Consider the following 13862-nt stretch of genomic DNA (forward strand, 5'->3'; position numbering starts at 1 on the left):
CCGTATCGCCCAGCTGATTGGTTGCTGCTTCCGTGAATTCCGTTCACTTCCGCTGCTTGATGCTTGACGTTTGCATGTGAATGGCACCTGCTTAAATGTGGTAGCTACTGGTCGCGCTAAACCGCCGACTGATGGCGTTGATCGCGATATCGTAAATCGTCCATCGTCCCCGATTGGCAATTTAGTATCCTTGGTTTCTACTTCTATGCTGTACATACATACTTTGTATAGTCGATGGTAGTTGTCAGTACCAGTATTGCACATCATTGTCTGACAAGTATTTCGTGTAAATTCACGAATTAATTCTCGGTGTTTAATTGAGTAATACTATAATCTATATCTTTTTTAATTAAGGGGATTGATATTAAAAATGGTAAGTATTTAATTAATTATCGATACATTGTGCTTCGATACTTGTATTTTAATCATCATTGTAAAGAAGTTATAGATCAAAAATTATTATTTTTATGGTTATGTACATTTGCACATAGTAATGTAGAAATACACAACTATTGATTAAAGACATAGAGAAAAAGTCTAGTAATCTAATCATACGAAAAATGTATGTAACGTTGTTCATTGTTTAGATTGAATAATATTTAATGATTAACATGCACACACAATTATTTGTGTTAATTGATTTTAAATATGTAAATGATTTCTATTAATTCGATTATTGAATATATTTCTTAGTTCCGCAATCAGTACGATAGTGATGTGACAGTATGGAGTCCACAAGGACGATTACATCAAGTGGAATATGCTATGGAAGCTGTAAAACTAGGATCAGCTACTGTAGGTCTTAAGAGTAAAACACACGCCGTTCTTATTGCATTGAAAAGAGCATCGTCGGAATTATCAGCTCATCAGAAAAAAATCATACCAATAGATAAACACATGGGAATTAGTATCTCAGGTTTAACTGCTGATGCAAGAATATTGAGGTGAACTTTGTGTTTGCTCATTTTCCTATTCCAGTCTCCATTTCTAGATTCTCCATTTAAAAAATACAATATCTTTGTATATTAAATATCCATTTTAATTATGTCTTAATCCTTTCTCTATAGTAAAGTTTGCCACCACTATGCTATATTGATTGTATTTTGCCATGAATAGTCTCTCTCTCTCTCTCTCTCTCTCTAACGTCTGTTATCTTATTACATTATGCAATTTATTGGTTTCTTCTATTTAAGTTATTTCAAATTATTAATGTTTTCGATAAAATGTTAATACTTTAAGCACAAGTATTTTTAATACATTTTAATATGTATATAAAAGTAATTATTTAATTTTATTTATATCTATCTTGGCTGTACCTTATAATATTTCTTGCTATGCTATGACAGTTTTAATGATGATCACTATAGCCTTCACACACAGATATAGGTTTATGCATGAGAGAGTAAAGAGTCCTCTACATAGAAGTCGTAGATTTCATGACCATCTATAACTTCTATGTATAGAACCCTTAAGAATACATGTTTTAATAGACATAATGATGGTTAAAAGCAAATTATTTTTCGCAGCCGTTATATGCGAACTGAATGCCTAAATTACAAGTATGCTCATGACCATGCGTTACCTGTAAGTCGTCTAATTACATCTCTGGGAAATAAAATGCAAACATGCACGCAAAGATATGATCGACGCCCATACGGCGTCGGTTTACTCGTAGCTGGATATGATGTGAGAATTTATTGAAAATAGTGTACAATTCAGTATATGCTAAACATGTTTCTCTAATAATAGTCGCTTCCTAGGACAAAGGACCGCATATATATCAGACATGTCCATCTGCAAATTACTTCGACTGTAAAGCGATGGCTATAGGCGCACGTTCCCAAAGTGCAAGGACATATTTAGAAAAGCACCTAAATGAATTCTTGTCGTGCGACCTTGACGAATTAGTCAAGCATGGCCTTAGAGCATTACGTGACACTTTACCTAACGAAGTTGATTTATCAGTGAAGGTAAGTATAGACTTGATCTAACTCATATCTTATTAAAATAAGTTTCCGAAGTATATCATTGTCATCTCATGCTCCTTCATATGATTAACGATCTTTAATTTTTCAATAAATTTATAAAATGAAGGCCTACATGGAATGAGGATTGAGATCAAACTCAGGAAAAAACTCGTAGATTGAGTCAATTGTTCTCACACGTCATATGCCATTCCATGATCTAACAGCTAACTGATTTATACAAGATGTCCAATTTAAGTCTATCATTTCTTTTATCTTTGCAGAACAAGATTGAATCAAAGATATGTTCAGATAAAAATTGTATGGCTTGACAGAGCACAAATAGTGTAAAATCAATTTTCGAAAAAAATCGATTTTCCATGGTTATATAAAAATCATGGTTATGGTCATACATTTTTTTAGTATGATTCCTCCAATTACTCTATAATTATCTAAAGATGCCTTAATTTTTGATCGAAAAATTAATAATTTATGAAATATCTATTTTGGCACATTTTGACATGAAGTATTTTATAAAGTATTTAGTTCTCGATAATTCTACGCGTTAATACTTTTGTGCACAGAATAATGAGATGAATCAATTTGAAGAAAAAGATACATATACAGGGTATTCCGAAATTCGAGGATAATATTATTACAGCGTGAAACTGAAAAATTAAGTAATAAAAGTGTAAGCTACTTGTTTTCCATAAAGTAATTTTTTAGGTACAAACGTTTAAAATTTAAAATTTTATTAAACCTTAGTTAAAAAGTCTGTCTGTGTGACAGTGTGCATTTAACGGCAATGATTATGTTTACATCGACACTCTTAATCGGATTTAATGACATCCATAGTTATGAAACTGTCCAGTCATAGCTATTTCTCTGAAGAATGGGATGGCTGATTAGCCAGTTTCCAACTATGGATGTTATTAAACCCGATTAACATGGACAAAGACACAACTTTTCATAGTTTATAATTCAAAAATTATTTGATCTCTCGACATTTCCACATTAGAATGTTTTACTCCAGAGTACGCTAGTAATACATGATATGGTTTGTGAAAATACATACTGCATATTGTTAGATGCGGTATGTGCAGTAAATTGTAAAATATCTGCTATAAGAATCTTATTAGGTGTTGGAATTAATTCGTAGCGTTTTACAAGTGATGGGAAGTACTTTCATTAATGTATTTTTTAATGCTCATGTGAAATAAATAACATTCTTTCATTAAAAAACGCTACGAATTAATTCCAACACCTAATAATATTTAATTTTAAGAATCAATTTTGATTTGAAAAGGAGACATCAAATCTTGCTTATGTTTCAGAATGTATCAATTGGGATAGTAGGAAAGGATTATGATTTCGCTATTCTCAACGAAACCACGACAGCTAGTTTCTTGTCCCAGATTGAAGGAGATGATAAACGTGGAAGACCTACTGAACCAGCTGTACAAGATGACAAACCTCCGCAAGATCCGCCAGCCGACGAAGGTCCTCAGGATCCTCAAGTCGCCATCGCCATGGACACAGATTAAATTAGTATATATGAACTTTAAACTTTATATGCATTCAATTTATATAAATCTGCATTTTCTGATTAAATATCTCAATTTTTTCATAAATCTACACGCTACAGAACATTTATTATCAGTTTGTTAACAGTAATATATATTGTTATTCGAATCATTTTATCATTAGATTGTAATGATTTCTTTTCATGGTGTTTTCGAATTCATTATTTATATTGATTTCCTATCTTGTGTCTCGATTAAACATTTATCTACACTTCCGTATTTTTCATTCACGATGTAACATGATCATCAATCTGCTGGTTCTTCCGTTGTTTTAATATATTTGTTAAAAAATATTCTCCGGCCTTATAAGATGACCGAACTAATGGTCCACTGGCAGTATACAAGAAGCCTAGTTGATTCCCCATATTTTCCCACGCTTTAAATTTCTCAGGTGTTATATACTCAATGACTCTTAAGTGTCTTTTGGTAGGTTGCATGTACTGTCCCAATGTTATAGCATCCACATTAGCGTCCTTTAGATCTTGCATAGTTTGTTCGACTTCCTGGTCAGTTTCACCTAGCCCCAGCATTATCGATGATTTCGTAATCAAATCGGGATTTAACTTTTTAGCTGCTTTTAATACAGCCAATGACTGTCTGTATGTAGCAAACAACAAATTAATTCAAATTAATAAACGTATTATTAATAGATATCTATCTATATATTATATATGAATATATATATATATATATATATATATATATATATATATATATATATATATATATATAGGATGTTTTTTAAAGTCTGCCCACGAATCATATAGCGTTATTTCTGATGAAAACTGAGTCGAAAAGTCCTTAACAATTTTGTAATTTTCGCAATAGTTGACGGAATATTAATTTCTAAAGATTGCCGATCTGAATTGAAAATGAACCGATCTTTCGCAGCTTATTAAAAGTCAACGTTTCGTCGACAATGACTCGCTGATTCAGCACTTTTATGTTTGGGAATCGCATACTCTCGCATCACCGCCTCTCTAGCATTACCGTCGCAGAAACCATACACGAAAATCACGTCAGCGTTAGAATATTATGTACGCCCACGTATTATGACAGGAGTAATTTACTCGATGGTTTATGATGAATAACTGACGAATTTATAGGAGAACGGTAGATATGTAAACAAACAAAACGTTTTCTTCAAAAAACGAAATATTATCGTTTTGATGTACTTCGATAATATTAAGTATAGTAAAAAGAAATCCATTATTTTTCCAATAGATGGTTTTAGTAATCTGTATTTCGTCTACGCGTGAAAGCCACCTATTGGAAAAATAATGGATTTCTTTTTACTACACCTAATACTTTAGAGGCAGAGTGCGCGCCGATTTCCAAACAGAAGAGAGTGTCGGATCGACGAGTCATTACGTTGACCAGATCAGTGTTTGGCTGCTATATACGAGCTGTTCATACAAGATGCAATGCATGCATTGCTGCAAGAGGTCAACATTTTGAATAATGTTTGCATTAAACAAGTGAATAAATAAGTGTGAATGAACAAGTAATAAATAAGTACAAAACTCAAAACGTTTTGTCTCTTTCTGTAATTTTCTCTAAAATGATTTCTAAAGGACTTTTTTTTTAATTTATCGATTTTCTATACGCTTCTGAGATTTGGCCATTTAAATTCACGAAACAATAATTATACATATAATTATTATAATGGTACATTATAATAATATACATACCTATATCGAGCGCGCATATCACGAACAAAGGGAGTTAAACGCTCTACTGTTTCGATATTATGTGCAAATACATCTAAATTAGAATTTACAATTGTAGCGATACAATTTTCATCACCTCTGAAGTCTGGTACCAAGCATTCCACTAATATATTGCTCCTATGAAACATAAAGTATTTCAATGCTATATGATTTGAACACTAACTATTGCTTGATTCGTTTTATTAAATAAAAAAAAAACTAACTGTAGATAAAATACCTCTTTTTTATTTCCTTAACAGTAGATGCAATATGGTTAGCTCCACCATCCTTTAAATCTGAAATAATAAATGTCGCGTTAATAATAAATTCTGAACCTATGGGCGGTATTCATAGTCCATTCTTATTTTAAGACTTTCTGTTTGGTTTATGACATCTTAATGACCGGCATAGATTTTTGCATAATGCATAGTGCATAAAAGAATCAACCAATTAAAGTTCTTCTTTTCCATGAAGTGAATACCGGCCTATAATAGTACAATTTAATTTTATAGTTTATGACTAGTCACATTTAGCAGAATATTTTGCAACTTTGGAGATTTTCTTCGTGTTGATTGGAGATTATACTTTTAGATTATACTTTTCTGAAGATATAACCCAATCCAGGGTGAAGAAAACTTCCAATGTTGCAAAATAAATATTCAGCCGAACACATCCATTAATCTGTAACTAACCATCACGATCTACAGATGTTAAAACAATATAATCCAAATTCCAAGCAGCTACTGCGCTAGCAGTATTGATGGGCTCCTCTACATCCAACGGCGGTGGTTTACGTGCAGTTTTGACAGAGCAGAAACGACAGCCACGAGTGCACGTGTCTCCCATTAACTAAGAGAATAAAGGATGTATATCAATTGGACACGAGCCAATAACGCACAAACTAATCAGCGTTAGAAAAAAAAATAAGGAAAACTTATGCAGAAGTCGCTATTGACTATGTTTACACGGTATCCTTAATTGGGTTTAATGACATCCGTAGTTATGAAATTGAAATCAATCATAGCTGTTCCTTCGAAGAATGGAACGACTGTAATTGATCAGTTTCATAACTACGGATGTTATTAAACTTGATTAAGAGTGCTGTGTAAATGTAGTCATTATTGACTGACAGCAGGCAATTGCTACAGTGTGCAAGTAAACCATTCGCGATAATCAATCTATTGTTATCTTGGCACAGGAACCCGGACCGAAATGAAATTTGATCAATTTTTGATCAATTTCTTAAGGTTGAGGCTACTACAGCTATTGTGTTTGCGTGATTAAGGCTTAATCCTACATTGCGTTTGCGAAATAAAGACGTGATCAGACTATGCATTGAAGATTGAGATTGAGAATCTCTTTCATCACTCACAGTTATGCTAACCGACTTACATGAGTCCACTGAACAAGCCTCATGTAACGTCAGTTAACTTAACTGAGGTTAGTGAAAGAAACTTTGAGATTGTTCAATCACACTGTAAATTCTAATCAACAGCAGTTAAGATTGAGATTAGTAAGAGTGTGGAACAGAGAGGTTCTCGGATCTCTCTGTTTTGCAACCAATTAACAGGCTTAAAAAGCCTTGTCGATCGCCACATAAAATATTAGGCTCACACTGTAAACACAGTAAGTGTAATAAACCTTAAGAAATTGATCGCTCATAGTCGAATGTGAGAAGAATAATTGGCTATGATTCCCATCAATCTCCTGAGGCTGGAATCAGACTAGGCATGGAAGATTAATAGCAGGTTTGTACCAATCTGAATTGGATTATTAATGACATTGTTTTCCTATTGGTAGAACACATGTAACATCAACCAATAACAGTTTAGTAATAAATAGAACAATATCCAATCTAAATCAGTGTAAACCCCTCTGGTAAAAAAAATGCTACAAGATTGAAATTTGACCAATTGAATAATATATGTATAGGAGCTAAAACTTCTTTGTCCTCATTGATCGAATCTCAATTTTTCATATAATTCATTTAATCAGAGCGAGAAGCATTGGTATGTCCTTTATTTATTATACAAACCATAATAGTGGCTGTTGCTGTACCGTGAGTGCTTCCACCCCAGCATTCTCCGATGTTAGGACACCTGGCTTCTTCGCAAACCGTACTTAGTCGTAATTGCCTCAGTTGCGCTTTTATCCTACTGTAACTCTTTCCCACAGGTATCTCTGTTTTTAGCCATGGCGGCAGTTTCAGCCGCCCCGACTCACCTATCTCTAATTTTAACTTGCCATTATAGTTTTGAACATTGTTTTTGAGAAAGTCGTCAAATTGTGGACCTTCCGCTAGTTTCTCGGAGAATTTACCTTTGTTACTCTCTGTTGAAGCTTGCGCACACTGAAATATTAAATTTTCGTTAGAACCATTTCAGATACGAATATTTACATAATTCAATATTGCGATGACTAGGGTTTAAGACTAGCTAGAAATGTTTAAACACATTCCGGAAATGAAACAAATTGTTGAAATTTACCGCCAGGTAAAAGTGGCAACTGAGGATGCATTTGGAATTTCTGGTCTTGATTGTTCGTAACATGTTTTTAGAGTGTATAAACGGTCTTCCTATTCGACAATGATTCTCGCCCCGTCAGAACTTTTTTTGACCAGTATATTTACGTCTTTACGATGAAAAATCATATATCAGCTATAAAAAAAGAGATGATTAGGAACGATTCATGTAATGTTTTTCAATAATTTTACCAAGAATGGGTTTTTACTCAAAGATTCTTTCTCACTGATTTCGAATGAAATTAGACTCACGATGCGTTTTTACACAAAATGAATGACTCTAACAGAAAAAAGTATTGCTCTGCCCTATTGCTATGAACCGAGATAATAAGCATCAAAATAAAGTTGACGAGACTATTCAGGTTAGGAAATCTGTCACAGCCATGCAACGATTCGTTCGCGTTGCTTGTTCTTTTGATTTGCACTCGACATCTTCACTTTCTCTCTTCTCAAGGTGAAATATCTCATTCATCTATCTCATTTTAAGTGCAGAAATATATGGGGATTTCATGCAACACGAATAGATTTATTGGGCGCATTCAGAACAGCAGACAACCACTCATTGAACGTTCAGTTAACATGTTAACAGTTTTTATTTGTCGAATACGACAGGCCCATGGCCTATGATACGACAATAATCTGAAAAAGTTCGCACCCAGTATGCACTAGCATGCACTCAGTGCAGTCTTCATCTGCCCCGAATTTAATCGGAGTATTAATCGGAGTTGATAATAGTGAGGTTGCGTTAATCTTGATGATGCACGTATTAACTAGTAACTTTTTATTAAATTGTCTTAATTTCAAGTACATCATTCTTTAAATACAATATTTAAAGAATGATGTACTAAACCGAAAATATGCACTAAAATGATTAATTAAATACTCATATTACGTATATGTTTATACGTATTGCTGAAATTGAGATAATTCAATAGAAAATTATAATACCCGTATAGTATTCCGTATTAAGTGTACATTGTAAACTAGGCCATATATACATATGTACTACATACATACATACACACACACGTATATATACTATATATATATATATATATATATGTACATATGAGCATGCGCCGCACCCCCAATCATGACATGACAGTCATATGATTTTAGAAGAGGACGTGCATCGATATCTAACTTGATATAGGATTTTTACGTCAATATCTTTGAGGAAATTTGTATTTCGAAATGAAGGGGTGCTTATTCAACATCGACGGCGGTTACCTGGAGGGTTTGTGTCGTGGTTTCAAATGTGGCATACTTCAACAGAGCGATTATTTGAATCTAGTCCAATGCGAAACACTTGAAGGTACTTATTCGATTCACTTGATCGGTCGACAAATATAATCTTTCCAGAACGTTTTAAACGTATATTTAATTAAAAAAGATATTTAATATTTTTACAAGGTGTAATTTTTTACTTTGTAAAAAATATAGTTTTAAGAACATTAAAAAAGAAAAACTAAAATCTTTATTAAACGCACGAAAAATCAATTTTCATTCGATTTGTTCCTCTTTAATAAATTTATTCTTTCTTCTCGCTTAAACTAATCGATTGTCTATTTAGATTTGAAGTTACACTTGGCTGGTACAGATTATGGCAGCTTTTTAGCCAATGAGCCATCTCCGCTTTCTGTTAGCGTGATTGATGACAAATTGAGGGAGAAACTGGTTGTGGAATTTCAGCATATGCGCAATCATTCCGTCGAGCCTCTGTCTCAATTTTTGGATTTTATCACTTATAGTTACATGATCGACAATATCATTTTGTTAATTACTGGTACTTTGCATCAACGGCCTATTTCAGAATTGATTCCAAAATGTCATCCACTTGGCAGTTTTGAGCAAATGGAAGCGATTCATGTTGCTGCCACACCTGCCGAATTGTATAATGCAGTACTGGTAGATACACCTTTAGGTATTGGAATTATATTTCTTACTTGTTTATAATATTGTTCCGTATCCTATCATATTGTATACGTATACTATACTATAGGTATATGAGCATTACACGATATAAGTTACCTTTCTGAACTATAAGTAACAATTATATCTTGTTGTAGCACCTTTTTTTGTGGATTGCATTTCTGAACAAGATTTAGATGAGATGAATATCGAAATAATACGAAACACGCTCTATAAGGCATATCTGGAAGCGTTTTATAAATTTTGTAAAGAACTTGGTGGTACAACTGCAGATACTATGTGTGAAATACTTGCCGTAAGATATTGTTCGAATAAAATCATGAGACTATTACTTTGTAAAATTATACTCGATTTTCATCTTTATATTACAGTTTGAAGCAGATAGAAGAGCGATCATTATAACCATCAATTCATTTGGCACTGAATTAGGTAAAGATGACCGTGCAAAATTATATCCACGCTGTGGACGTTTGAATCCAGATGGACTGGCAGCCTTAGCGAGAGCTGATGATTACGAACAAGTGAAAGCTGTAGCAGAATATTATGCCGTGAGTAAAAGTTTAAATACATAGTTCAATTAGCTATTTAGGTACCTTTACATACAAGTATCAAACGTTAGAGAGTGCGCGGTGATTTATTCAATAATTTTACTGAACTATGACTCATTTAATAATTAAATTCAATATGTCAACACTCCTACTAGTGGAATCATGTAGTATACATATAATGTAAATAGCTATAAATTTTCAGTGTTATATGTGATGACAGTAGTATATATCAAAATCAGGGCTGTATTTAAAATATTTTTATTTGGAAAACGGTACTTGTAAGACAATTGTATTTTGTATTTTAGGAAAGCGTATAAAAATCTTATTAGAATCTTATTATTTGAATTACAAAGTAGAAAAAACTTTCAATCCTTTGATTTTAAATACAAAATACGTAATACTTGCATGTGACTCGCTGAAATACAAAATACAATACAATAGTATTGCAAATGTGTTTTAGATAAAAAAAAGTATCTATTTCCAATACAGCCTGATCAGAACCTGTCGCAATTCATGTTACATGTCGTTATCATTTTACATTAAAAAGCTGGAGATTTACAATCAGGAGATTTACAATCGCGCATAATAAATTTCTGCAGATGCTCGGCACTTGATGCTGTCATCAATGGCACATCAAAATAAATTTTTATTTCTACAATAGTATTAGCATTTTATTTTCTTTTCTATTTTACTTTCTATATATCGCATGTATGTGTATGGAAGACGCAAGCCTTTTAAAGTTAAGGGTTCACTTAAAAGTGGAATATATTATATCCAAGTGTTTCAGACTATCCTATTTAAAAACGAGAGAAATGGTTATTTTGAAAAATATTTCAGGCAAAAGTTGTTAGGAATCAAGTAATGCATTCCCATTTAAAAAATTTAAATCGACCTCGATACGATTCGATCTTCACGACGCCACTAAAGGTCAATCGCATATGCCATATAATGCATTATTTGAACTCTAACAACTTTTGTTTTAAATTTGAATATTTTGAGATATTCTACTGAATGGATAAAAATGGATTAATATACTGTATACTTATATGTAATTACAATTACAATATTTAAACAGGAATACAGCGCCTTATTTGAAGGCGCGGGTAATAATCCTGGTGATAAGACCTTGGAAGATAAATTCTTCGAACATGAGGCAAGTGCATTTATTGTAATATAAAAAATATTCATAATATGCAAATTAATAATTTAATATAAATTTACACACGCACACGCATGCACGCACGCGCGCGCGTGCGCGCGCGCACACACACACACACATTTTATTTACATATATATATGAATATATGTATATATAATTCGATTTTAATTTTTTATATGTATAGGTTCGTTTAAACGTCCATGCATTCCTTCAACAATTTCATTTTGGAGTGTTCTATAGCTACTTGAAATTGAAGGAGCAAGAGTGTCGTAATATTGTATGGATCGCGGAATGTGTTGCTCAAAAACATCGGGCTAAAATAGATAATTACATCCCTATCTTTTAAATATGCATAAACCGATAATATCGATTATTTACGTCTCAATGTAATCTAATTTTCTTTTGCATAATATAAAATTATGCGGTAATAATCTAACTATTATTAGAAAAGCTTTTAAAAGTTATTTGTGTAATAATATTATCACACAAAAATTTATTTTAGAAAATCGAATAGACACGTACAAGTATAAAGGAATATCTCATTTTAATCGATCAACTCCTACAATATTCTTCATTTTTAATTTTACAGAAAAAAATGTTGAGATAAAAGGTATAATTTGAAAGGACGTAAATAATGATAAAATCAGTTAAAAGATCAATATTTTATCGTCATTTTTTAATGGAATTGTATATTTTTTTCACATAAATGATTTTTCTTTAGTTATTCTATATATAAATGTATTAGGTAAAGCTATCAAAAAATCAAATAGTTACGAGAAATACTTTACAAAAATACTTTATTTAACAACTTTACGAGAGATATTTTATGCTTTATTTAGCACATTTGGACATAAAACATAAAATATCTTTTAAATTAATATTTTCTTATAATAGTGTTAATATTTTTATGCAGAATGTAATGAAATGAATCAATTGGTGTAAAGGAAATGTATATTTGCTTTAAAAAAACATTTAGTTGCATATTGTAAAACGCATACATTTTTAAATAAGCAACCATATTTTTTTTTACACCAATTGATTCATGTCATTATTATGCGTATAAACAATATTAAGGTATGATTATCAATAAATTAATAGTTTACGAGATATTTTATATTCCATGTCAATATGTACCGGATTGAAAGTATAAAATAATTTTAAAAGTATAATTTTTTTCGATATCTCGATGTTAATTCTTTTATATTAGTAGTATTATTAGAGGAATCATATTACGTAAAAACAAATATCATATAATTCCATTAAAAAATGGCGATAATCTTCAAAAAATTGATTTATTTCAAAAATTAATTTTATTATTATTTACTCCTTTAAACCATACAATTCTCGCCTAAATCTTTTTCTGTAAAAAACTAAAAACAAACAAAATTTTGGGGTCGATTAAAATGGGACCTGTATATAATTATTGAACTTTGATAAGCCACTTGCACATATTAAAAATTATGATTTAGCATTGTTATTATAAGACAAAATAGCAAAATCTATATGTACATAATATATAATTTTGATCTTCAATATAAATCATTACCACGTATTATTGTAATGATTAATATAATATATAAAATAAATGAAAATATAAATGTATTCCATATAATTAATAACACAATCACTAATTCCATAATTTCTATACGTACAATGTGTATCATAATTTCCCACTTTTTTTATATATAAAATCAGTGCGGCAGTGATAATACGTAAGGAAAATTCCATAAACAAAACGAATGACGAGGGCAATTGGGAATTGGCGCTGTAATAATTTTGCTGTAAAGAAGCTTTATCTTAATAACGAAAAAAAAAATCGTACATACTAATCTTTTAGCCTTTTTCAACGAAACAATATAAAAAATTATTACAGTTAATTGAGATGCATTCGTTCATAATCATTGTGTGACAGTAACCATTCCTCCATTATAGAACAAACTCACCAGTTGAAAGAAAGACTGAGTGGTAGCGAATGACTAAGAATCTTTAACTTGTAAACGTCTTAATTAAGGAAAAATTTAATATTGATCATTATAAATTTACCCTATAATAACGTGACCAATGACCAAAATCGTCGTGCAATTATTTTGATCTCAATTTGATACAATAATATCAATATAATTAAAAACGTAGTCAATGAATAAAACCATATTGAAATTAAAAAAGTGTCCACACCACTATCAAAAATGTAAATAATTTAACAGGATAATAAAGACAGTTTTTATGCAACCTATGGCTATATTAAAGATGTACTGACGAATGTACCCAAAATTCTCCACTGAAGTAAATGAAATGTCGCAAAATATTATAAATATATAATATATAGTATATTTTAAGTTATTTAAAAAGGAGGGTTTATGTTTTGTCTAGAACTTTGACGTTCGTTTGTCGATTGATACAATTCTTCTGTCTCTTGATATGTATTATCTTAGACATAATCTTATTA

At 31.5% G+C, this 13862-nt stretch overlaps 3 protein-coding genes across 6 annotated transcripts; 2 read left to right on the forward strand and 1 right to left on the reverse strand.

Moving 5' to 3' along the window:
- Positions 1 to 202: 202 nt before the first annotated feature.
- Prosalpha6 (Proteasome alpha6 subunit) lies at positions 203 to 3758 on the forward strand. The gene is made up of 5 exons (XM_011058142.2): positions 203 to 373; positions 694 to 944; positions 1527 to 1686; positions 1761 to 1970; positions 3299 to 3758. Exons 1-5 carry the CDS (start codon positions 371 to 373, stop codon positions 3506 to 3508), a joined length of 834 nt encoding a protein of 277 aa, XP_011056444.1. The 5' UTR covers positions 203 to 370; the 3' UTR covers positions 3509 to 3758.
- On the reverse strand, positions 3532 to 8534 carry Las (lipoyl synthase, mitochondrial). Of its 4 annotated transcripts, none has more exons than XM_087416258.1 (7): positions 8433 to 8534; positions 7743 to 7913; positions 7292 to 7606; positions 5949 to 6105; positions 5495 to 5552; positions 5239 to 5394; positions 3532 to 4144 (listed from the first exon to the last, which is right to left on the reverse strand). In XM_087416258.1, the coding sequence occupies exons 2-7, from the start codon at positions 7803 to 7805 to the stop codon at positions 3775 to 3777; spliced, it is 1119 nt and encodes a 372-aa protein (XP_087272384.1). In that variant the 5' UTR covers positions 7806 to 7913; positions 8433 to 8534; the 3' UTR covers positions 3532 to 3774. The 4 variants fall into 4 exon arrangements, with proteins under 4 accessions (XP_087272384.1, XP_087272383.1, XP_011056443.2 ...); XM_087416257.1 differs by lacking the exon at positions 8433 to 8534 and adding an exon at positions 8030 to 8215; XM_011058141.2 differs by lacking the exon at positions 8433 to 8534 and adding an exon at positions 7987 to 8215.
- On the forward strand, positions 8395 to 13018 carry VhaAC39-1 (V-type proton ATPase subunit VhaAC39-1). The gene is made up of 7 exons (XM_011058140.2): positions 8395 to 8536; positions 8897 to 9092; positions 9351 to 9701; positions 9847 to 10004; positions 10081 to 10257; positions 11333 to 11410; positions 11601 to 13018. Exons 2-7 carry the CDS (start codon positions 8972 to 8974, stop codon positions 11760 to 11762), a joined length of 1047 nt encoding a protein of 348 aa, XP_011056442.1. The 5' UTR covers positions 8395 to 8536; positions 8897 to 8971; the 3' UTR covers positions 11763 to 13018.
- Positions 13019 to 13862: the final 844 nt, after the last annotated feature.

The sequence above is a fragment of the Acromyrmex echinatior genome, chromosome 19 (genome assembly GCF_024713525.1).
Source record: "Acromyrmex echinatior isolate Ae372 chromosome 19, ASM2471352v2, whole genome shotgun sequence".
NCBI lineage: Eukaryota > Metazoa > Arthropoda > Insecta > Hymenoptera > Formicidae > Acromyrmex > Acromyrmex echinatior.

What these genes read in the sequence shown, in the direction of transcription:
- Prosalpha6 (XM_011058142.2), top strand. An exon ending in TACTCGTAGCTGGATATGAT is followed by an intron (nt 1,687 to 1,760) that starts GTGAGAATTTAT and finishes GTCGCTTCCTAG; the next exon opens with GACAAAGGACCGCATATATA. An exon ending in AAGTTGATTTATCAGTGAAG is followed by an intron (nt 1,971 to 3,298) that starts GTAAGTATAGAC and finishes CTTATGTTTCAG; the next exon opens with AATGTATCAATTGGGATAGT.
- Las (XM_087416258.1), bottom strand. Translation starts at nt 7,805, where the DNA reads ATGTTACGAACAATCAAGACCAGAAATTCCAAATGCATCCTCAGTTGC. An exon ending in AACATCTGTAGATCGTGATG is followed by an intron (nt 5,553 to 5,948) that starts GTTAGTTACAGA and finishes TTATTATTTCAG; the next exon opens with ATTTAAAGGATGGTGGAGCT. An exon ending in GATATGCGCGCTCGATATAG is followed by an intron (nt 4,145 to 5,238) that starts GTATGTATATTA and finishes TGCTACATACAG; the next exon opens with ACAGTCATTGGCTGTATTAA.
- VhaAC39-1 (XM_011058140.2), top strand. Translation starts at nt 8,972, where the DNA reads ATGAAGGGGTGCTTATTCAACATCGACGGCGGTTACCTGGAGGGTTTG. An exon ending in CCAATGCGAAACACTTGAAG is followed by an intron (nt 9,093 to 9,350) that starts GTACTTATTCGA and finishes TTGTCTATTTAG; the next exon opens with ATTTGAAGTTACACTTGGCT. An exon ending in ATAAATTCTTCGAACATGAG is followed by an intron (nt 11,411 to 11,600) that starts GCAAGTGCATTT and finishes TTATATGTATAG; the next exon opens with GTTCGTTTAAACGTCCATGC.